General features: G+C 41.4%; 2 protein-coding genes and 3 pseudogenes across 2 annotated transcripts; 3 read left to right on the top strand and 2 right to left on the bottom strand.

Annotated features, from left to right (window-relative positions):
- Window positions 1–1,659: 1,659 nt before the first annotated feature.
- On the bottom strand, window positions 1,660–3,327 carry LOC149099570 (uncharacterized; annotated as a pseudogene).
- A 1,746-nt stretch (window positions 3,328–5,073) lies between these two features.
- LOC149099569 (uncharacterized) lies at window positions 5,074–6,956 on the bottom strand (annotated as a pseudogene).
- Window positions 6,957–16,768: 9,812 nt separating this feature from the next.
- LOC149099568 (uncharacterized) lies at window positions 16,769–17,398 on the top strand. The gene has a single exon (XM_089276872.1). The coding sequence runs from the start codon at window positions 16,769–16,771 to the stop codon at window positions 17,396–17,398; it is 630 nt and encodes a 209-aa protein (XP_089132998.1).
- A 183-nt stretch (window positions 17,399–17,581) lies between these two features.
- Window positions 17,582–18,013, top strand: LOC149099567 (uncharacterized). Its single transcript, XM_089276871.1, has one exon. It carries the CDS (start codon window positions 17,582–17,584, stop codon window positions 18,011–18,013), a length of 432 nt encoding a protein of 143 aa, XP_089132997.1.
- Window positions 18,014–21,011: 2,998 nt separating this feature from the next.
- On the top strand, window positions 21,012–21,633 carry LOC149099566 (uncharacterized; annotated as a pseudogene).
- Window positions 21,634–25,294: the final 3,661 nt, after the last annotated feature.

Genomic DNA, 25,294 nt, shown 5'->3' with positions numbered 1-25,294 from the left:
GTGTTTGCTTTAGGATCTCTCAAAAATTCATGCCATTAATCAGTATTTTTAGAACATATATTGTTAATCCAACTCTCTTGCACTTTAATCCTTTTTTAAATAATTGTAGATTGTGCTAGGCTACAATGTAGCTGAAGTACAATCAGAATTCTATTATTGTTGCACTCAGAATTCACTAATTGGTCTTGGCCTCAAATATATAGAAATACCAAAGTCATTAAAAGCGAAAAATATGCAGCGCAAAAAAAGTTTCCTTAAAAGGTTGTGCATACCATATATGGTCTAGGCCACCCCATAAGCCTAGGCGCCAGTACCGCGCCAGCGGCCATTGAACTTTGCCACAACAAAATAATAGACTAAGGAATCTAATAACTAAGCATCTTTATTAACACAAAACTTTCATAATGACATAATGCAACAATGATCTTGGAACCAGTAGACAAAATGAGTCCAATCTGCAAGGAGATAAAAGGGCAATGGTAGTCATGTAAATAGGGAGGGTGGGAGGGAATTAGTGAATTCTTCGTGCAACAATAATAGAATTGGCAAAAAGGTCTACAGGAAAGGGGCCGAAACTGTGATTCAGAACCTTGAACACTTCTGAATCGAGCTTCCAGTCCGCTGCATCTGGTTTTGCTCAAGACTCTGCATCTGCTATGACATTCAGTCGACCTGGAATGTGCTCCGCTCGAAGAGTGATCTTCCTCGCAAGGCACCACTCCCATAGGGAATGAGCATGTTTGTCTAACACACCCTGCTTGGCTCCCCCCATTTTGTTTACATAAGCTATAGCCGATGTGTTGTCCATTTGTATCAGGACACGGGCATTGCTCAAGGATTTGGTGAAGGCCTTGATTGCGTAGGTGGCTGCAAGCAGCTCCAAGCAATTTATGTGAAGTGAGGATTCAAGAAGAGACCAGGTTCCCTTTGTCTTGATGTTGTTGCACACAGCCCCCCAGCCCGACCCTGAAGCATCCGACTGGACTGGCAGGTCTGGAAAGAGAGGCTTCACTGGTCTGGAGTTTGTTGTGGCCAGGTTGGTTACCCACCATTCCAGGTCTAACATAGCTTCTATGTCTAGAATTACCTTCTGATGGAGGGGGACTCCCTGGTGGTCTAAGGAGCTCTTCTGGTGTTGAAGTGCCCTCTAATGGAGTGGAGCCTGGAAAATTGCTGCCTTTGCTGCTATCATTTTGCCAATTAAGCATGCTAGATCTGACTGTGAGGCAGTCCTGGAATTTAGAAGTCTTCTGCAGTAGTTCTGGAGGTTCAGGACTTTGCTTTCTGGGAGGGAAAAGCTCTTGTGAATGGAGCTGACCAGAACACCTAAGAATTCCATTTCCTGTGAAGGGAATAGAATAGATTTCTCCATATTCACAATGAACCCCAGATTTTCCAACAGGTGGAGCATTAGTGATACATCTCTCATAGCTCCCTCCCTCTGAGAATTTAGGATAAGCATGTCGTCTAGGTAAATACATATCCTTAGACCCTAGTCTCCTGACATAAACTATCAGGGGCTTCAGCACTTTTGTGAAGACCCAAGGTGCTGAAGTGAGACCGAAGGGTAGGCATTTGAACTGGTAAGTTACATTCTTGAACTGAAAGCAAAGTAGCTTTTGGTGTGCTGGGTGGATGGGAACCGCAAAATATGCATCCTTGAGGTCGATTTTGCACATGAAGTCGAGAGGACAAAGACTGTCCGCAACCACCTTCAAATCCTCCATCTTGAAATGATGGTGGCGCACAAATGAGTTTAGTGTGGACAAGTTTATCACTGGGCGTTGCCCTTCCCCTTTCTTCTCCACTAGGAAAAGGTTGCTGTAAAAGAGATTGCAGTGGTAGGGAACTTGCTGTATGGCTCTCTTGTCTAAGAGGCTGGCAATCTCGTCCTCTACCAGGGCAAGCTGACTGACATTCAAACGATGTGGGGAAGGCAGCCTTGACTGCCTGAGAACCCCTGTAAGTTCTAGTTTGTAACCCTTCACACAGTGTTGAGGGTCCACTGGTCTGATGTTAAGGGTTCCCAGTTCTGGAAAAAATACTTTAGCCTCCCTGCCCTTGGGGTGTTCTCTAAGTTGAGGTAGACAAAGGGAAGGGGGTAATGAGTGAATGAGTATGAGGGAGGCTTACCTTTGTCTCCCCTGCATGTAGTTTCTGTTGGGAGCTTGCGAGGGCTGCTTGTTGGACTTCTGTTCGGACGCAAGCCTTTGGTCCACCCCTCCCAGGTAAGGCTTCCCTTGGGAGGGGGCCCTCCGAAAAGGCTGGTTGTTATTGTAAGGCCTCTTCCTATTAAAGCTTTCACTGCTTTGATTTCCAGAAGGCAAATGGGCTTGGTGAGAGGAGTGGTCATTCTGCCCATGGGTGTTTGATGAACTATTGCCTGTAAATGATTTCTTTTTGAACTGGTTTTTCTTGCTTTGAGGCTGGATGGCTTTAGAGACTTTCAGCCAGTTCACCAACAAAGTTAAGTTCCTTGGCTTTAGATTCACCAAACAGGAACTTCTGCATAGAATCAGAGTGCTTACCAAGCTCAGTTATGTCAGTGATATGTGTGGACTTAACAATATCCTTATGTCTATGTTTGTTAACAGTAGCCACAGCATGTCCCAGCAAGCGAAGGCTTTTGAGAACCAGGTTGATTGCCTCACTGACCTGTACAGCCTGTGGGTCCCTTTTTAAATGCTGGAGAAGGATGCAAAGTGGACCAGCTGCATCCATATAATTTCTCTCCATCACTTGGAGATCCTGTTCCCAGCGAAGATTAGCTAGAGACTGCTTGCCGTGAATAAGGACAAGCCATTTATCGAGCTCTGGAACATGGAGAGTGGGAACGTCGGGCTTAGGAAATTGTTTGACGAGTTCGCTATGAGCCTTGTCCTCCATGCACGATCGGAAATAAATATCAATGATTTCCTTGAGTTCTTTATCGATATTGCACATACAATACTGAGTATTTGTTGAGCCAGAAGGCGGAGGAATTTCATCAACTACTGTCACTTTAGAAGCGTGTTTCTTCACTTCGTCTTTTGCTGCCAATAAGGCTGAGGCAAAGGGGTCGGCAGAACGCCTCTTTCGGCTGGTTTGCTGTTGGTTAGAACTGGGTGGGAAACCGTTCAACGACAAACAGGTTTCTTGCAAGGCCAACTGATCCTGAGAGGCGCCGGTTAGTTTGCCCTATTCCAGCGTAGAATCGCCATTAAACCGTCCCCTTGGGGATGTAGCCGACTTGTCGTCATTTTCCGAGCCCGTAGACCCAAGATGAGACACATTTTCATCATCCATAATGGCTAAAAACTTCCACAGAAAAAAGAGAAGGTCAAACATCCACTTGCAAAATGAAAATGGCCACCAGCTCAGTACTGGTGCCTAGGGTTATGGGGTTGCCTAGACCATATTTCCCTCCATCCAAGGGAAATCAATTAAATTGTTCTCTATTCTTTGAAGAATTTTGCACCCTCGCAGAACAGTTCGTTGTTTCCCCTGGCAACCTTCTAATAGTGGGTGATTTCAATTATCACATGGATAAAATCAGCAATTTGGAGACTGTAAAATTTAACAAGATCTTAGAATCGCTCAGTCTAGTCCAGCATGTAAATGGACCCACCCATAAGAAAGGCCACACCTTAGACCTGATCATAACTAGGGCCGAGGACGAGCTAGTTACTAGCGTTGAAATACGTGATCCAATGCTGTCCGATCACTCTGCTGTACACTGCAAGCTACGCCTAAAGAAACCACCTCTGGAACGAATGGAAATTAGTTATCGTAAACTGCGCTCGGTAAATATGGACAGTTTTAATGACGACCTAAAGCAATCTGACCTTCTGACAACCAACGCCTTTGATCTTATGGATCTCACTGAAAAATACGACAATACTCTGACGGAAATACTTCAAAGGCATGCACCTTTAAAACGACGCATGATAACTCTCCGTCCATCAGCACCATGGTACCATGAGGGTATTAGTAACGCCAAGAGAAAACGTCGAAGGCTGGAGCGCCGCTGGCGATCGTCGAGACTGTGCGTCGACAGACAGATGTTTGTCGACCAGTGCCAGGTAGTGAACAAAATGCTAAGGGACGCAAAGGCTTCATACTATTCATCTATTATTTCAGAGAATGCATCAGATCCAAAAATACTTTTCAACGCAGTCAACAAGCTATTACACCGCAGAGTAGATAGACGTTATCCGACCGCACCCTCAACGTTTGTGCTTACGAACAATTTTGCCGACTTTTTTGACAAGAAGATAGCATCCATAAGAACGGAGCTATCCAAAGAAGTGACTTCTGGTACCCAGTCCTGCGAAGCATACAAACAGCCATGTCAAGCCAAATTCACAGAGTTCAGGGTGATGTCAGAAAGAGAGATTGAAAGTTTTGTGGACAAAATCGGTAAAAAATCCTGTGATCTTGACCCTATACCGGCTTCTATTCTTAAGGAATGTAAATCAACTATTTTACCCGTGTTAACTTACATCGTTAACATGTCTCTCCAATCAGCATCTATGCCCGCTGCACTGAAAGAAGCAATGATCAAACCGAAGCTGAAGAAGGACAACCTGGACTCTGAGGATTATTCAAACTTTAGACCTATCTCAAATCTGAAGGTTGTATCTAAGATAATTGAAAAGGCACTATCTTGTCGATTGAGTGACTATCTACGCGATAATGATCTAGAGGAATCTTTTCAGTCAGCATATAAACGCTTTCACAGCACGGAGACTGCTCTCCTGAGGGTGCAAAATGACATTCTCTGTGAGATAGATAATCAGAAATGCGTTATCCTGCTACTGTTGGACATGTCTGCGGCGTTTAATACCGTCGACCATAAACTGCTACTAGAAAGAATGGAAAAACGCTACGGCGTGAAAGGAAATGCGCTTATTCCCCTGACATTAAGTGACGCTATTTTCAGATTCATTGTTTTACAAGGAATCGAAAAGTTTTCATTTGGCTATTTTGCATAAATATCAGATTAGCATATAGGCTGTTTATCTTCGCTCTGTTTTTAAGAAAAGTATTGCTTTTGGTCTGGAGTTTAGAGCATAACAAGTGAGGTATTGTGTGAGGACGGAAGAAAAGAAAAAAGTACATTGTGCACCTATGTAGAAGACAAATCGGTTGAAAAATATTTGACTCAGAACGACAACAGTGAAGATAACCGAACTTAAAATAATGTTTACATGATGTAAAAGAGAATGACAATAAACACGCAACAAAAAAATAAAATTGAACAGTTTGTGGGGGGAGTCGATTAATCATTAATGTTTAGAAGCCCTTTCCTGACTTTACCTTCATGTTTCAAAAGATATGTCTTCTTGATCTGCTACATATTGTCCAGGTCTTCCTTGCAAAAAATCCGGGTTGGTGATCCACTTGGAGAGGTCTTGACAAATATTTTACCATCTAAAGTCCAGACGCTTATTAGTGTTCCCTCTCTCTGTCACTTGTTTGCCTCTTCCACCACTCTACGTCAAAACGTGGTTAAGTTCTCGTTAATGAAAATTCGCTGTTGCCCAGAGGAGGGATAACTAGGAAAGAGGTCGGAGACTTTAACTTGTTTTAGCTTTGTGCGCTCTCTGTAAATCGCTGATTTGATCTTGTGACTGCAAAACTTTGCGATTATTACCTTCCCGTAGTTGAGCTTGTGAGATATCTCAATATCTTTAGGTTTTACGGAGATGTTGAGAGCGTTTGCTACTTTGATTACCACCTCTTCTGTGTTGGAGTAAGCGTGTTGTGGTATACCATGAAATTCTAATGAATTTTTGCGAGTATACTGCTCTAGATTGTCAAGTTCTTCGCTGAGTCTTTCAGATTCCTCGTTCTGTTTTACTAACTCCTGTCTAGCGTTCTTTAGCTGCTTATCTGTGGAAGCTAGGGAATCTTTTAAAGCTTTGTTTTCATCCTTTGCCTTCTGGATGAAGTCTTTTAAGTCTTTAAGCTCCCTCTCGTTGAAATTAGCACTTCCTTTCAGCTCTTCGATTTCCTTCTTTAACGCTTTATTTTCCTGACTGATGGAAAAAATTGCTGCTTGAATGCCGATAAAAATTTTCTTTATCTCCAGAAGGTTCGGCTCGTCTTCATCTACGTCAAGGGTTACAGTGGTTCCCTTGCAGGCTTCTTCGAAGTTCTCGTCCGCCATGTTTGGTTTCTTTGAAGTGTTCAGGCTTTTTTCGGTTGAGCCGTGTTCTCCACGTTTGTGCTTTCTGGTGTCGGGCATTTGACTCAAATTAGTCAAAGAACAAGTGCTTACAATTCGAAATGATTCACTTGGATCGGTTCTTACTGCATGGAGGGCGTCTGTTTATGGCGTTCTACGCTAGCACATGAAAAGTACGTCTTGACGCCATGATTGCCCAGTCCCAGTCCATCTCTGGGATGTTACAAAACTAGAACCTGACTGCAGCGGGCATAGGTGATCTCACCAGCTTGCTCTCTGGAATCGATAATGGTAACATTAAGCTTGTACTTTATATGGATCACGTCTCCATTTTCACTAGTGGCAACTTCGATATTTTGTACATGACCATGTCTGAATAGTCCAAATGCCTTACTATTTAAATTTAAATTCTTGTAGTCTTTATTGCCTTCATTATCTCCTGATTTTCTCTTAGTAAAGTGATTCATCATGTTCTCAATTGTGAACGGTGGGAATTCAGCCCACTGGATGGAACATCAGTTTGCAGCCTGTGGGAACTCATGTAGAGTGTTCGGAGAACTCGTGCCCGATGAGGAAACATGAACTTTATTTTTCACATCAGATGCTAAGTGTTTCCAAGTTTCAGTGAAATTGTTTTCCCATCCATTTTTTATGTAACTCACAACTCTACAAAAAAGAAAACGTTATATAGGTTTGAGAGGGGAAAAAACTGTTATTCCTGCCCGAAAATTGGGCAGGAAGAATGACGATCGTACATCCCACTGCTCACCTGTGCATTAGTTCACATTTGTAGCCGTCACTCGAAGCATTGTCATCTTTTGCCTTTTCTTCACGGTATGAAAGCCACATTCTCAGCCTAGGCTTTGTCAAATGATGAGGGCAGTTTCCGTTGAGAAATTGTAGCCTCTCTTGTGAGAAAAATGTAAAATCCGGAGAGGAGCTCATAATTATTATTTTTCTCAAAGTTTTCTCATAAGGTGCTTGTACTCCCCTGGAATGTTGACCTGAAAGCCTCGCTTTCGCACACTCTGCAACTAACACTGCTGTATCGTGGGCTCAACTGTAATAACAGCTATTGGTACTTCTTAGGGTGAAGAAACTTTCAAGCCACTTCCACAGAACAGGATCTGGGTAACTCTTAGGAGTTCTTTTTAAAATTTCCGACAAGCACCCCTGTCCTTTTTGTAAGGGAATCCTCCTCCTGGGGATGAAAGTACCTTTATACACTGTATATATGTATATCTATAAAATAATATAAGCGCTACCAATGCGCAATATGTTTATCCATCTCTCTCTCTCCGCTCTTTGTTCAAATTTGTACGGGATGCCTCATGATCTGCCATGCCCTTAAACATAGGAGTGGGTAGGGGGAGTATGGGCAACCAAGTGAGTGAGTGAGTAAGGTGTGTACTTTACACAAGATAGTACTTCTTTAAATCTGTCCCTAGACTTTGGGACCATTTTTGGCAGTGTGAAACTAACTTCATTTAGTTGTGAAATAGTATGGTATCAGTGATTCCACAATCATTGCATAATAATTATTTGTTTTAGGGTGGCCTGATACAATTTAAACTACAGTTAAGAAAATTCATTTCTTACCTGGCTCATTTTTAGGCACAAACTCATCAGATGGAGGCTTGTCCTACATGGGGCTATAGGACACCGCGGAAATACGTTTTTTGGGGCGCGATACAGTATTTTGCTGGTCAGCGGTACACCTTAACAAATCTACAAAATGCCTGCAACTTTTACATTGTTATCGCAGCGAGTCTTGTCGACAGTGAAAAAGATACAAAACTTAGAGCGCACACTGTAAACTTAGCTTTTAAACTCCGCTCATTTGTTGGATAGTTCTCAGTTAATATTATATATTGTGCCAAAGCCAAACTGAACTTGCACACAGTGTGAAATTGTTGTTGTTTCGTGAGAGTTCATGCTCGCAAGCGGCGAGCCAGTGGCAATTTACGTTACGATGTGCGCTAAGGCGAAAACTAGGCAGCCTTTGTGTTGCTGTAACGGTGTTCTGAGGACATCAACTTCTCAAGTTTGTTGAATTGATGGGCTTGAACCGTATGAATCGGTATGTCAACGGCATTTCGATCAAAATCGTCGGGAAGACATGCTCGTGTTCGTCCTCTTGTTCGATTGGGGGCACTCACGTAAGTAATCACGGTCATCCTGTCCTCACTCGGCATCACCGAATTATAGACCAAGTTGGCCGAAATCGAAGCAGTGCTTCGTATAAATCTTGGACACGGTGTAACAAGTGTAGGACTGAGTCCCCAAAAGGGTTCAAAATCTGGCCTCAACTCGAGGAAGAATTCACCGAGGTATGTTTTCTCATAAAATATCCAATTTTAATTATACTGTACTTCAGGAAGCTTGAGGCTGGCGAAAATAAAATTTTAAATTTTCATGTTTATTATTGTTTCTTTGTTTCTTGTCATAATTTCGAATTGTTGCAGTTCTGTATTTTGCTTTTAGCGCCTCTAAAGTGTGAAAATTATTTTAAACTAGTTGCATAGCTGTTAGAGTTTAGAAAAAAGCTATTTAGCTATTAAAAAACCACAAGAAGTACATGACATCTGATTATCTTTAGATGGCAGAAGACATGGAATACAAAGCTGTTAAAAGTGTAATTAAAAATACATGCATACAAGACAATAAAATTACCATAAAATCTGGGTAATAACAACTTTCAGTTAAAACTCAATAAATGAATTTCATTTTTAGTTATAAATAGGCTATCCCCCCTGTATTCACATAACAATCTTCTGATTATAAGGCCACCCAGATAATTTCTGACCACATTACCTTAGAGCCTGAGACTCTATAACTTTGTAACATTAATATTTGTTTACATATTACTATTATCTGGATTTCCCAATAGAAAACTTCTTCTATTGTACATTTTTTTCTATTTTGGCTCAGCAAAAATCCTTTTAGATACTGTCCATGGATGATTTCTACAACATCAATGCTGTAAAAACACCGAGAGAACACTGACCAATGCTCTCCATATGGCAACTCCTCTCCTGAACATTCAGCCATCTGTTGATGGTGGGGAGAGGCAGGGGGCGGGAGCCCGGGAGAATAGGGGGTAGGAATCCGGAGAAAATGCAAAATGCTAATTTTTGTCATTCATTAAGGCTTCAAATACTTTCAAAAACAAGAACTGAAAATGTTACTTGACTTTTATTTACTGTCTTTAGAGACTTCTAGGCCGACGGGCAAAGAAAAATTCACCCTTGGGCTCAAAATGAGGCTCAAAATGAAACCCTTTGACAGTGGTTACGTCATAGGTCATTCACTTGAAAGACGGGTAAGAGTAGCAAGGCTGAAAACGAAGGAAAAAAGGAAAAGGAAATGCCTGAGGACTGTGCAGCTGAATGACTAGGATGTGTTTTGAGTCTCTTAATTTACAGGGGACAGGAGCAGGATGAACAAGGTTGGGAGTCAAGAGAGAGGTATGGGAAGTGGGAGAACAGGGTATGGGAAGTGGGAGGTTCTGACTCCGCTGTCCCTCCCCCCACTTGATGCAGTACCTTGTCCCTAAGTAAAAGGTAAAGTCTGCATAGAGCCAAGTGGCCCATCAGGCCAGGCTTATCTCGGTTTCTGTAGCATGAACTGACTAGGAGTATATCCTGGATAGGATGCTAGTCGATCACAGGGTTACCCCCAGCATTAAATTCACCAGTACCCATGTGTACACCTTTGTGGAGAGAGGCACCGTGAGAGTAAAAGTGTCTTGCCCAAAAACACAACACAATGTCCTTGACCAGGACTCAAACACGGACCGCTCGATCCATTGCTGAGCGCACTAACCACATGGCCACCGCACCTTCCACCTTGTCCCTTAGGCCTAACCTTAACCCTAAACCTAAAAAAAAGGAGTCTGTAGATTTCAGTCAAGTTTACCTCTTATCACTTGCGTATTTGAGACAATTTCTAATTTCCTCGCTTTGCCATTCAGTTTACAGCACCAAAGCCTGACTTTAAGTGATTCGCAACTACTGACAGAACTTGTTTTTGCAACTTACAACTTCAGACTTTGCACAAAATTTCTCACTGGAGAAAAGCAATGTTGTAGAACTAAAGTGATGAACTAAATGCAATAAATATTAATTTGTAAGAAATGTATCTGTTCTTTAATACATGCTTTTGTGTCTAGTATCTGAGTTAGATGTAGCCAGATATATTACTGATGGTTTGTAGACGACAGTAAGCCAATTCAGAGACACAGTGGAATAACCAAACCCACTTGTTAGCCAATTTATCACGGGAAAAAAAAATACATATAATAATATTATACGTATATAATTTATTGCCATCAGGTGCTATTATGTCTTGTAATAAAGTGGTTACAAGTTAAGTAAGAATCTTACAGAAGGGAGGGTGCTACAATACTATTACTAAGGCGATCATAATTAATTTCATATTGATTCAAAGCACGTGATATGTACATGTATGATTACAATGTAAAAATTATTTTGTAGTGATTGAGCAAAGCTCGTCTGAATTAAATTAAATGAAAGGAAAAACAACAACAGTCAATTATTTATGAAAGTTGATACAATGCACATGTAAGATAGGGAAATAGAAATCAAAAAGCTTCAAATGACTGAGTAAACAAAATAAACTAGTGGGTTTCATTGAGGAGTTGATTACTGCCTCTCTGAAATGTTGAATGTCTTTTCAGCATCAAAAGAAGTGAAACTTGACCACATCCCATAAGTGGAAGCGGTTTCGTGTGAACAAATACAGGTGTTTGGGCATTTTAAAATATTTAGTTACATGTGCACACATGTACAGGGAAACGGTCTTGAAAATTTCCATGTGCTATCAACATTTAATTGATGGAAACAAAAAAGCCCTCAAAAAAGGAAAAATTGTCAATGAACCGAAGATATTGAGCGGTCTTAAATGTTTTCAGTATTTCCAGCGTTCGCTGCGGCCAACAAATCATAATATTTTCGATTTCTACTCCCTTCGCAAACGCCAGCATTATATCAATGTAGGCTTAAACAATCTTTAATGATAGAGAAATATCTTGTGAATGAAATGAACAAATGTTTTATTCTTACAGCAAACGGCAGGTACAAAAAAAATATTTCACCCGTTCCAAAAGGCGCAGAAAGTCAGAAAGGTGATAGAAACGCCAAAATGCCAGTCTTTAAAGACAAATTCTTATCAAAGTTTCTTTGACGCGTTGCGAAATATAATCTCAATGAACAAGCACCACATGTCGGCGCAAAGTGAGTGTGAATAAAACGGTGCCGACTTACATGTACCTTAACCATTTCGTGCAAATTACACTTTAAATCGAACCAGTCTTCAAAATCCTTGCAAAAGCTGCGCACAGGACAAATTTTCTGCTTTGCTGAATACCCATCGTTGATTTTCACAATTCTGAGGCGAGGGCGGCTGAAGCAACATGATCCACGCTTCGTCCGCTCGAGCTAGCTCGAGTCAGCAAACTACACATTACTCCACACAAAATGACTACCCTGTACCGCTATTCTTTACGAACATTGTTTGAGTATTAAAAACCCATTTAAGGACGTCAAACTCACAATAACGAGAACTATCAAGGATATTTTCGACCTTAAAACGAAGCAAAATACCGATCTCAGAGACTGCTTGATCGAAGGACAGCACAGCCCGATGGTGATGACCACTGACCAGTTACTGTGACGTCAAAAAACGTATTTCTGCGGTGTCGGGCTATAGATGGTTTTTCAAGAGTAGTTGTATTTCCTTGTTGCAAAACCAATAACAATGCTGCAACTGTTCTTCAGTTTTTTGTGGAGCAGTTAGAACATTCGGCCTTCCTACAAGAATGCGATGCAATCATGGCACAGAGAACATTGAAGTGGCTCATTTGATGTTAAATGCTCATGGTGTTGAAGGGTCTCATGTGTTAGCAGGCCGTTCTGTGCATAATCAACGTATTGAACGTTTATGGGTCGATGTTGTGAGGCACATTGTCACACCATACAGAAACATATTCACTTACTTAGAAAGCTTGGGCTTGCTTGACCCACTTAATGAATTACACCTGTTTGCATTACACTATGTTTACCAACCAAGGATCAACAGAAGCATCAAGGAATTTGTTTTGCAGCGGAATCACCATGGTTTGTCTTCAGAGAGATGCGAAACACCCTTGCAGCTAATGATTGAAGGTCTGTACAACTGTCTTCCTGATTTGAGTGATGCAGGGACTGTGTCAGATGACTATGGAATTGATGATCTTGCACCAATACCTGAGTTGCAAACAGACAACAACATTCAAGTCCCTCGGTCAGAAATTGAACTTTCTCCTGTACAGCTTGATACACTGGCACTGGTTGTAAACCCTCTCAGTGATGACCCGAATAGTGGGGTTAACTTGTACTTGCAAGCTGTGGGTATCATTGCTAATTTTGTGCAAGAATAACAGTGACATGTATTACATGACTGTTGCACCTTTGCCCCCTTAAAGATCCAATTAGCGTAAGTTTGTAACTTCACTTGTGTGGCTCAGCATAGTTCTTATTTTATATTTTGAGCCCCTCATTCAAAGTTGTACAAATATGTAATTTGCTGAATTGCTTATGTGCGCTTTTAAGTCTTGGCATCAGAAGTTATTTATAGCAGTTGCTGCAGAGGGGGCTTCAATAAAATGTATGTATGTATGTAGCAGTGTTGTATCCATCAGCATTGATGTTATGGACAGGACTACATCACAACGACGTAACCTTACCCTGATATATGTTGGAGTTCATTGTGTTTTGGATAGCAAGTGTAAATTAGAGATATCCCCACACAGTAATTGTGGCTGTGAGTCAATGCTTTTGATTAACCCACAAATTGTAAATACATTCTACCACCCTTTACCCAAAAGCTTGATTTTGTGCCCAGGAGTGGATCCAGGATTTTTTATTGGAGAGTGTGCACCACTAAAAAATGACAAATCTGACTGGCAAGGTAAACAAATTTTAAAAGAGAATACGAAGAAGGCGGCTTCATTTCAGGGGGGTGCACACCCCCTTCACCCTCCCCCAAGATCTGCCCCTGATGCACTTTCTGTCTCAAAACCATGGTTGATCAATTCCCCCTGTAAAACCTGCTTCCAGTTAGGACAAATTCAGCACAGAGAGAATACGATAAATTTTCATTTGAACACCAGATACGATGTGGATAACATTTAAACACTTTAATGAACTTCCAAAATGATCACTTCCATGTGATCAGAACAAAAACATAAACATAATAACAACAACCAATCAGAAGGAACTCCAAGTACCACAGGAGTAATTAATTATCAGAGCTAATTCGGTAAACGAATATTGACATGTGAGAAGAAGGTAACCTTACATAGCCTTACGTAATAAAGTGTAATGTAACCTTACGTAACCTCATGTGCAAACGCAAATGCAAAACATGCAAATATGCACGCAAAACATGCACCTGTCTTCCCAAAATGAAGAAACTGCGATTTCATAACTGCTGCAAAAACAATATCAAGGTAAGAGGGAAGTCTGCCAACGTCAAATGGAATATATATTTATACATATCTATTCAAACACAGTTAAAGGACTTAGTTTTAGAAGTCAGAACAGCCTCAATAGAAGATGAAATGTTTCCTGGTTGGGAAACACTTGAGGAAAGGTTATGGCCATGAGACATGTGGAAGCAAATATGGATGTGACATTGTCAAACTTAACTTCAATATTGCCTAGGCCAAAGTTTGGTAAACAAGGTGTACCAGTTGTAAAAATGAGAAATTGTTTCAGAGTTTCTGGTGATGCAGTTTGCAAAAATTCTATTAGATACCCCTGAATAGTTGTTTCATCTGCAGTCATTGTCTGCAAGAATTCAAAAACTTTAATAACATCACTATTACTGCATTCCTTGTCATGTGGCACAAACAGCTCTTGGAAGAGCTCAGGGTACTGTTTCATCTCTGAACCAAATGTTAATATTTGCAATCCTTCTCTGATTTGATCAAGCACAATTTTGGGTAGTCCCAGAACATCATGCACTATAATGCCTTGCAAAACGATCATCTTGTTTGAATTCTGCAAATAGATATGTTTTATTTTGTTAGGCATTTAGGGAATTGCCAGCTGTGATCATATCAATTGAATGTTTCTTTCGTTAATAATACAATCCATCTTTGAGATGCCAAGTGGCGATGTTGATTTTATGGTGCTTAAATTATTTACAATAGAATTCCAGTAAATGTTCCAGAGAGTACATTATTATAATCACTGAAGATTTTATCAATTTTATTTCACAATTTCCACCTTTGGTACAGTTTGACTTCGAATATACAGAATAAAAACAGAAATAAAATAACAGTGAACTTTCAGTCAAGGTCACGTTTTCACCACATTCAGACAAAAAGTTCAAGGTTTCATCTGTGTGCAAAGTTTGTCGGAAACGTGTTGTTATCATGTTGCATGACAAATAGGGTGTGGCAATTACTGGAAACTCCTGTGTGACCAAACTATGACCATAGCTAATACAAGAATAGGATTGAGTAGAATTACGGACAGTTCGAGAATTGTACTTGATGTAATTGAATGGTGACTGTGTGATTAAAATACTTCTAAAAACATCTTGTGACTTTTGGAGAGCACTAAAGTAGAGGGGACATTCTCCAAATGCGGCACCTCCAATGGGACAGCTATCTACATGGTTGTGAGTATAATTTAGTCCTAAAGTCTATTTAAACCTACACCTCCGACTGAGATGGAGAATGCAAAGGGAAAACTGCAAATGAAACTTACGCAACTAGAAATCCATGCCAAGAGAACAGAACAAGTGCTAGATTCAGGATCTGTAGAGGCTATCGAGAGACATACGGGAGCATTAAGGTCTACAATATCTGAAGCGGACGAGTTAAAGCATGCGTTAGAAGCCTTACAGATAGAAGCAAAGGAAGATCTTGGTGATATAGGCACGTGGAATGCTGCGATTGACCTTCAGTTGCTGAAAGCTGACGAAGAGGTTGGGAAGCTTCGCAAATGGCTCAGACAGAAGACACCAAGAAGAGATGACCGTGCATGAAGTTCAACTCAAATTCAAGATGAAACTGCATGAAGAAAAGATGAAACTTCAGACCAACCTCACTACGAAAGAGAGCCACAAGGGAGGCAGGTCACCTAAACAAACACAAGTAAAGCTACCACAGATCGAGATTAAAAGGTTCGAGAGCTCTTACTTGGATTGGCCGGGGTTCTGGGGTCAGTTCATGGAGACAATCGACAAGGCCAAAATAGCACCTATCAATAAATTCACCTATATATGTGGGCTACTGGGTCCAAAGGTTAAAACCGCTGTGGAAGCCTTGCCGTTTACAGCTGGGGGTTACAATAGAGCCAAGTCAATATTACTAAGCAATCATGGGAAGGAATCCGAAGTAATAAAGGTGTATGTCAAAGAAATAATGGCTCTCCCTGTCATCACAAGCACCAACCCTAAGAGGATAAGCGAGTTTAGCGAGACATTGACATACTGTGTTCAAGCATGTACCAATGACACTAGATAAACTGCCAGCAATTCAGGGAGACCTAACATGAATGGATCCAGAATGGAATTTCACTCAGTTGTCAGAGGCAGTAAGACTTTGGACAAAAAGAAACCCAGTTGAAGAACGAGAAACATCAGAACAACTTAATTTGAAATGTGACCGCTCAGATGAGCTCTTCCAAGCACGTGGTGGCGATGGTAAGCCAAACAAATGTTAGTTTATTGTAGTGATGTGACGTACAGATCATCAGAATGCAAGAAGATCTCAACAGTGGACGAATGAAAGCAGTTTCTCACGAAAAAGAAGCTATGTTTTAATTGTGCGACACCGAATCACTATGCTGCAGTGTTTCAGCAAGAAAACATGTTTACATTGTCACAAACGTCATCACTCTTCGATATGTGATCGTGAACAGACAGACAGTGGGAAGCAGACGTTGACAGCCAGTGAGAACAATGAAGGAATCATGCCAGTCTTAACAGTAAAGGTCGATGGTATTACCTGTCACGCATTGATAGATACTGGCGCGGGGAGCTCATATGCATCTAAGAAGTTGTTGGATCTCCTAAAGAAAAAGCCAAGTGAAACGAAAACAAAACATGTGGGTATGCTAATTACCTCAAAAATAACCAAACTAGAAGTGTACGACACCATCGTAGAATCCTTAGACAGGAATTATCAGATGTCTGTAAAACTGACGAGAGTGAACAAAGTAGAGCTGTTATGCAAGGAGTCAAAATCACAGACCATGACAAGAAGGACCAACTTCCCATACATGTTGTACTAGGAAGTGTGGAATATGCGTGCATAAAAACTGAGACAAAGCCTCAAATTGGACAGGATGGGGAACCGGTGGTGCAGAAAACTAAACTGGGATGGTTTATCGTGAGTCCGGGATCAGAATTTGACCATAACATGATGCTGCTGACGCAAACATCACAGAGTGACTACGAGGACCTGTGCAGGCTTGACATACTAGGGCTTGCAGACACACTAGAACATGACCAGAGCATGGTGCACGCAGAATTTAAGGAACAACTACAACGCTCACCAGATGGATGGTGTGAAACTGGACTACCATGGCAGGCAATCATCCAGACCTACCAACAAACAAACAAGGAAGTATACGACACCTGTCAAGTCTGACCAGAAAACTGCAGCACATTAACTTCACTGATGAGTACGATGCCATTATACGAGAGCAACTCCAGAACAAAGTAGCTGAAGTCGCACCAGAAGAAATCATGGGGAAAGAATTCTACATCCCACACAAAGCAGTGGTTAGAGAAACCGCTGAAACAACCAAGATGCGCATAGTCTATGATGCTTCTGCAAGAGCAACGCCAGAGTTACTGTCGCTGAACGACTGCCTTTATCCTGGCCCTCCATTGCAAAACAAGCTTTGGGACATACTAGTGAGACAGAGAGCATACCCTATAGCTGTAACTGCAGACATCCAGAAAGCCTTCTTACAAATACGCATCCGGGAGTGTAAACGTGATGCATTAAGATTCCATTGGAGAAAAAGTGAACATGGGACATTAGAGATACTACATTTCACTTGTGTGCTGTTCAGTCTAGCCCCATCGCCCTTTCTACTCGGTGGCGTAATCAAAGCTCATTTAGATGCTTGGGAAGAACGAGAACCAGAGATAGTGGCAGAGCTTCAACGCAGGTTGTATGACGATGATCTACTCACCAGTGGATGAAATACAAGCCAGGCCCAGCAGCGTAAAGAGAAAGCTGTTCAGATATTCAGTGACGCAACATTCCAACTCCACAAGAGGCATTCCAACGTCAAACAGCTAGAGGAAGATCTAAACCTGATTGTCCCCCCTGAAGAGCAGTCATTTGCCAAACAACAACTAAATGTTAAACCGAGTGAATCTAAGATGTTGGGACTCAAGTGGGACAAACAGCAAGACACCTTAGCGGTAGTGATACCCAAAGAAGAAACCCAGCCAACCAAGCGAGGACACCTGGGAAAGATGGCTAAGATTTATGATCCCTTAGGCCTGATTGCACCACTGATGCTCACTGCAAAGCAGATTTATTGTGAGTTGTGTGAAACCAATGTACAATGGGATGCGAAGATCAACGGAGAGCTCCTACGGTGCTGGAAAAAATGGGAGGAACAATTACCTTGTGAACAGCAAGTACCGCGATCAATAGCACGTTATCAAGAAGCAATACAAGGAGTAGAACTACACTCTTTTGCGGACACATCAGAACGAGGAGTAAAAGCGGCAGTCTATGCAGTTGTACGCCAACCATCAGGCAACACTCAAAGATTACTGGTCGCCAAGAGTCAACTTGTCAAATAGGGACTGACTATTCCATGCCTAGAATTGATTGCAGCGCACATGGCTACCAATCTATTGATATATGTGCACAACGCCCTAGATAACGTGCCCTCCCCAAAGGTGTTTGGATAGTTAGACAGCACCGTCGGACTTTGTTGGATCAAGGGAAATGGCCAGTACAGTTTGTCGTGCATTGAGTTGGCAAGATACAATTACACAAGGAGATCGATTGGAGGTACGTTTCTACAGATGAAAACCCTGCAGACCTAGGAGCAGAGGTGCTCCAGTTCAATCAGCACTTTGGCAACAGGGACCGGCGTGGCTCCAGGACAAGTCCAGGTGGCCAATTAACTCAGTCACTCGATCGTCACCAGCATCAGAGGTGGAAGCCAAAGTTATTAGGGAAGTGCTCAACCTAGCGCAAACCAAATCAGAGCCAGACCAGTTTGACAAACTCCTTGAATGCAACAGCTTGCGCCAAACTTTAAGAGTCGGCGCATGGATCAAGAGATTCATCCATAACTGCAAGCTCAAAGACAAGAAACTTGGGCCCCTACTCACAGAAGAAATAAGACGTACGTGGTTGGTAGATTAAGCGAGTCCAATGGCGAGACAGAGAAACCATGGGCTACCGTATTTACTCAAATAAGCACGCGGCGCTTATTTAATTTTTCGCGTCTCCAGTGTGGCGCTTATTCGAGTGCGGTGCTTATCCGAAGGCAGCACTTATTTAAAGGGCTCATACCCAAAAAACAAAATATTTTGATTGTACAATTTAATTTACTTCATGAATATTTTTCATGGCTTACAGGCTTCAAGTTAACTTAAGTTTTGGCATTCATAACAGCCTCGTGAATACTTTTCCGCAGGTTTTCAACAACGCTTCACTCAATGTCAATGTCCTGACTGTTGCTGAAAGTTCACAAGATCTAACACAGGATGCACTTTGTCTTAGTCTGTGCATTTAAAAGTAGTTCAGTTTCTCTCAAGCACTTTTACAAACACAACAAACTTAAACGTCCTGTAGTCACATAGTTATTGGACGTTTTCTTCTGGTATCTACTAATACCCGGTATCTTCAGTCGACTTCAATGTCACTATCCCCCTCTTGGTCAGAGTCTAGAAGTTCCAACGGTGGTGGGTACGCTTCTTCTACATCAGAATCTGTAGTATCAAAAGGATTGGCATTTGCTGGCTCACTCAAGATCTCTAGCTGTGAGCGAAGCATAGCTTTTCCAGGGCTACATGACTGGCCGTCTTTGAAACAATGAATAACATCGTTGCATGAACCGTCAACAGGGAGGTTTAAAGTACAGCTTCGGAAAGACTCCTTAATGACCTGGAAGCAGGTCGATTGCCATTAATTTCAGCATAAGCAATGACTTCTTTCTTGAACGACAGATTGTATTTCTTCAATGTTTTCCCCTTGTGGAAAATCGTGTCCTTATTCGTCACTCTCTCAACCAAGCACGCTCGACAGTCAAGTGTCATTCGGTGTGCGTGGCAAGTTATTTTAGTCAGTGAAATACGAGATACAAAAACCCTCAACTTGTCGCGTAACACGAGCACATTTGTTGCATGACAAGTTGTAAGAAAAATGAGCAAGAAAGTCAAAATTTGTTGCTCAAAGTAGACCCATGCTCTACTTTTCACAACAAATTTCTTCAACTCACAACAAATGTTTTTGGTGCGTGACAAGCTGATCACGCAAGGTGAAAAATGCGAGACATCAACCCAAAACTTGCAATGGAACAATGTTGCACGACAAGTTGAGGGTATTATTTCACAGCCTCTATCTGTAATGGGTCATTTCCAGGACGTGCATGATTTGCCGTGATTGGTTGGATTTAATAAACCAGGTCAGTAGGGTTTCTCTGGAGCTTCAGCACTGCAGTGTCACATTTGAGCGCTTAGCAGAATAATATTTACCTCTCAGAAACATTGCAAAAATGGCAAGAGTCTCCCCAGTTTAATACAAGATGTATTACAGAGTATCTTTCGAGACAGTCATCAGAGGACACCATGTGTATAAACAGTCGTGGAAACCCGAAATCAACCAAGTGTTACACTGAGAAGAAGATAAAAGGGCCAAAGCCAAAGAATACGACACCAACGCAATCGGCATGTACGTGACACATGAACGCCCATGTACCAATACAACTATCGCATTTGTTGACCTTCCTCTTACAAGCAAACACTGACAATCTCCTTACTGCAACAGTTACAGGGAAGAGAAAGAGGGAGATTGGTCTTGTCGTACCGGCAAAGTTTACAGCCTTCACGCAAGAACTGAAGAATGCAAAAATTTTGAAGAGAAAACTGAATGAAAGAGCATAGAGATATACTCACTTTGAACTGAAAAACATCACTACTGTTGAAAATAAATTCCCAATGCTGGTTTAGAACCACATCGCAGCGAGTACAGTGTATTTTTATCATCTCATGGAAATACTCGAATTAGCGCCACACTGCAGCTGCGGCGCTTATTAACTTTTTGACCCCATGTGCGGCGCTTAATTGAGGGTGGCGCTTACTTGGGGGCGGCGCTTATTCGAGTAAATACGGTACCCTCAAATTAGCAGGCATCTCAACCTGAAACCCAATCAAGAGGGAATGATGACATGCCATGGCCGAATACAAGGGCAAACTGCAATATACCTACCGAACAGTGAAAGGTTTACAGGAAAACTGGTCCAACAAGTTCACTGCAGGACGCGGCATGGGGGTGTCGCTCTGACAATGGCAGCAGTAAGAGAGAGATACTGGGTACCAAAGCTTTGTAGCTTGGTCAAATCGGCCCAAAGTAAGTTCTATGGTTGCAAGAGATTCAATGCAACTCCAGCCAGAAACCCAATACCTGGTCAGTTACTGGAAGATCAGACCACAGTTGGCACGGCATTTGAAGTCATCGGTACAGATTTCGCTGTACCAGTGAAGTACAAATGGAAAGAAAAGTCAAGGAAATGCCTATCTGGCTATCTTCACTTGCAGCCTTTCAAGGGCTATACACTTAGAGTTAATGGCCAGCCTGGAGACGGACAACTTTATCACATGTCTTGGTGAAGTGCTACTCGACGTTGAAACGCAGATTAATTAAGCTATGTGGAAGATGACATTGAGTTACCAATCTTAACGCCTGCAACCTTCTTGTACCAGCAAACAAACCAGTTACCAGGAGAGGAGACCTGGAGGATAACAAATCGAGACATCTGGAGGCATGCTAAGTATCTGCAAACCTGCAAGGACAAGATGTGGAGTCGCTGGCAGAGAGAATACCTTACAGCACTAAGAGAAAGACACAACCTGACGCATGCAGTGACCAAGTTCCAACCTAAGGAAGGAGACGTATAGTGAAAACCGACAGCAAGAATCGTGGAACATGGCCGCTGGCCATAGTGAATGACGTGTACCCGGGCAGCGACGGCGTCATACGTGCAGTTCAACTCAAAACCACGAAAAGCATGCTGGAATGACCAGTACAACATTTGTACTCATTGGAACTTGAGTGTGATCTCTACACTCCAGTGGCAGACCTGCGCTTAAACCCACAGGCTCAGGATACCCACCCTGAAAGAGATGCAGCACCAGTAGCAAGGGTACGAATGAAACAACTTGCGGATGGTGAACATTGTGAACTATGAACAGTAATCAAACAAGTTGCAGATGTTGAACAATGTGAAATATGAACGGTAAATCAGTTCCTGAAAACTGATCCATTAGCAGTAGAACATATCATTGTTTTGTTTTGAGGGAATCAGTACACAGCCTGAACTGTGAATTTTGAAATCGTCAATAGGACGTGACGTTGATCGAGGACTGATTATTATTTTGTTACCGCTTGTGTGATTCCAATAGTTCAAGATTCAAATCGCATGATTGAAACAGAATTATGACATATGCTTCAATGGCAAACCATATGAGGGGAGTGTGTGTTGGAAACATGTTGTTATCATGTTGCGTGACAAATAGGGTGTGGCGATTTCACATAGATGTAAACTGAACCAGTTGATAAGAATTAACAATTACTGGAAATTCCTGTGTGACCAAACTATGACCATAGCTAATACAAGAATAGGATCAAGTAGAATTACAGACAGTTCGAGAATTGTAGTTGATGTGATTGAATGGTGAATGTGTGATTAAAATACTTCTAAAAACATCTTGTGACTTTTGGAGAGCACTTAAGTAGATGGGACATTCTCCAAAAGTTGGCACATCACTTGTGTTTGCAATCTGTGGAAATACACAAATGAGGACAGTTATTCTGTCCATCACAGTCTTCCTAAAAGTATTTCAGAATCTATAAGTGTATTTCAAGACTTCCATTTCCTTGAGTTTGTTTTCTTTTTTGTTTATATAGAGACACTGAACAAAAAAGTATCAGCAACTTTCCATGAATTGGGCATACAGTCCAACCTCTGGTTGCGACCAACTCTCCTCAGTGACCAGTTTTCCAAAATACCAAAAGTTCACAAGTCAAACTATATTTGGAACTTCTTGTAAACAACCACATCTCATAAGCGACCACTACCACTTTTAGCTGAAAGTTTGAAATTTTCTATCATTTTTAACTCCCATAAGCGACCACTTACAAATAATGAAGCATAAATTGGATAACAAGTTGTTGCATTGAACATTATTGCATTCCTGGGCAGCACAAGAGATGGAAATTTCTCAATGGCAACACACGGTTTTTTCCTAAATTAATCTTTACATGAATAAAACATTTAAAACAAGATGTGTCTGCAGTTAGCATAAGCTACTGTGGCAAACTTTTGACCCAATAAGTTCCAACTTCTTGTAAGAGACCACCTCCTGTAAGCCACCATGTAGGCTTGACATTTTGGGTGGTTGCTTACGGGAGGTTCAACTGTTTCTGTTATTTTGCACTAAGGAACAGAGGTTGCAGGTTACTAAAAGTATACTTACCTGGTCGAGGAAATGCATTGTAGAAACAGTGCAATCATTCACAGAAATTTTCTGCACAGCAGCATCAAAATCGCCTGTGGCTAGATAGTGGTAAACAGATGGACTGAATGCAGGGAAACCAGGCCCACCCTGAAGGATGCTGTGGGTTATCACAGTACCAACAAGTTTCATGATACCAGAAACAACCATATTGGAGTTGTAGATGGGAGTTTTAAAGGTGTCACCATTAAAGAACTGTTGTGATATCTCTTGCAGGAGTTGGGTATAAAACTGGTGTGTTACACCACCAGGATCTGCTGCCCTTTATAAACAACAGGGAGTTTCTTCCTGGCATCAAATTTGCAGTCCTTATAGTACGCCAAAACATCATCTAGAATGTCATCTTCATCAACTCTAACTTTTTCCTTTTCACTTCTGAAATTCCTCTGAATTTGCTCAATTATTTCTTGTAGGGTGACTACATCATGATCCTTAGGAAGGAATGTTGGTTGGAAGAGAACACTATCAAAGTCTGAAGTGTCATTTGTCACATTTGAAGACAATGCAAGAGCTGCCATGTCAACAGTGACATGAATATTTAATGCATCCTGCAACTCTTCTCTATTGTGGGAGGGAAACATTTCCATCAGTTTAATCAGCTTTTCTCCTTCAGTTAGAACAGATGATGGTCCAGCCACTGGCAATTCCTCTTCAGGAGAGGAACTGTTTGGAGTGCTTGACATCTTCCTAACCTTGATTCCAGTGGGTGGTTCAGACTCTCCATCACTACAAGAAGGAAGTAGGAAGGAGTAAGGAACTAAGGGAGACAGACACAAAGCACTTCAAAAAACATCATAATAAAAAAACAGGAAACAATAAAGTTCAATGTCAAGAAGCTTTCATGGTACATGTAGTTGTATTTTTAACCAACCTTTCTATGAAGTAATCAAGCCTCAACTGATTGTCTTCTGCCTGTCCCTAACAGAAGGAAGAACAAAAATCATTAAGTACTAGGTATGATCTCCTCTTGTTAAGTGCTAAATCCACCTGGTGAAGTAAATTAGCATGTGTAATCAAATGGCAACGAGTGAAATTAGCAGATAATTTCACGCGAGTTTTGTCAAAATTCTGATATTTCCCGAGCCTTTAGGTGAGGGAAACTATCAGAATTTTGACGAAGCGCAAGTGCAATTATTTCCTAATTTCACAAGAAAACCTTTTGATTACCTTTTAATATCGTGGGTTACAAATTACGCTCACAACCGTAACTTTTTTAGTGGTGTATTCTATCGAAAACCGTGAACGTTACGAAGAATATAGTTTTAGTTTCAAGCATACATTATTGCTAAAGTTTGTAATTTTCCGATTTTCTTCTCAAAAAACACCTTTCAAATTCTTTGTGCTTGTGCATGTTTCAAAATTATGGCAACTGTCACATCTTTCCTAAATGATTGGCTCTAATTCGTCATGAACTGATGAATGAAATGACAATGATTCCCTTTGAAATGAGCTGAAACTAAAATTTTGCACAAGGCCATATAAAGTTTTGACACTTTGTTCTGAAGTGAAATTATCACCAAAAATTTAATTTATGGTCTAAGAAAACTTGCCTAAATGAAAGTCAAGCAAAAATGCACAAAGTTGAAAAACCTTCCAAGCTGGCAAGGAGCATATGGTTACGGACAAATTATACATCACAGCTTGTCATGCATGAAGCGTTGGCCTGTCCGGCATGTCCTTGGTTTATCACCACATTACAGTTGTGGAAATTGTAGATGTGCCCACTGCTCACCACTGCAGTGGACTGGATTAGCGGCTGAAGGGGAACTTGGCTGGTTGTCTGGTTAAAGTGGATTTCTTTGCCATCAATGATGCTAGACAGTTGTCGCTGCTCGTCTTCGTTCCCAGAGTTGTAGGCTTCAGTGCTTTGTCCTTGCCGATGGCCAGTTATTGTTATTATTTTGGATTTTGGAACTCCCTTGGCCTTCAACTTTCTGACCACCGTTTTCTGGACTGAGTGGTTGGATAATCTGTTTTAGGGACCCACATTCACAATCGGTTCCATCTTGTTTACACACAAAGACGTAAAACCGGTTGAGTACTTCATGCAACTGCTCAGGAAGAATCATCTCCAGGTATCTTTCAAGTTTATTTTCATCACGCCACTTCTCAAAATCCCTCCCCCGGGTAATTGTGCTCTTTTGCGTACTTAAGTTTTCTGCCGCTTCTTTTAATTCCGTAACTTCTTCAATGGTACAGTCACCGTCTTAAATCTCGACGCCATCTTGGCACTGATCGAGATACAACAGATGTTGCCATGGCAATTTTATAATTTCACATCTGAAATTATGAATTAATGCTAAAATTTCATGCCAAAATTAAGGAGTAATTTGT

Source organism: Orbicella faveolata, unplaced genomic scaffold, assembly GCF_042242905.1.
Source record: "Orbicella faveolata isolate gen_17 unplaced genomic scaffold, um_ofav_v1 contig_46, whole genome shotgun sequence".
NCBI lineage: Eukaryota > Metazoa > Cnidaria > Anthozoa > Scleractinia > Merulinidae > Orbicella > Orbicella faveolata.
This window is presented reverse-complemented; position numbering and strand designations above follow the sequence as displayed.

What these genes read in the sequence shown, in the direction of transcription:
- LOC149099568 (XM_089276872.1), top strand. Translation starts at nt 16,769, where the DNA reads ATGGCAGGCAATCATCCAGACCTACCAACAAACAAACAAGGAAGTATA.
- LOC149099567 (XM_089276871.1), top strand. Translation starts at nt 17,582, where the DNA reads ATGTTGGGACTCAAGTGGGACAAACAGCAAGACACCTTAGCGGTAGTG.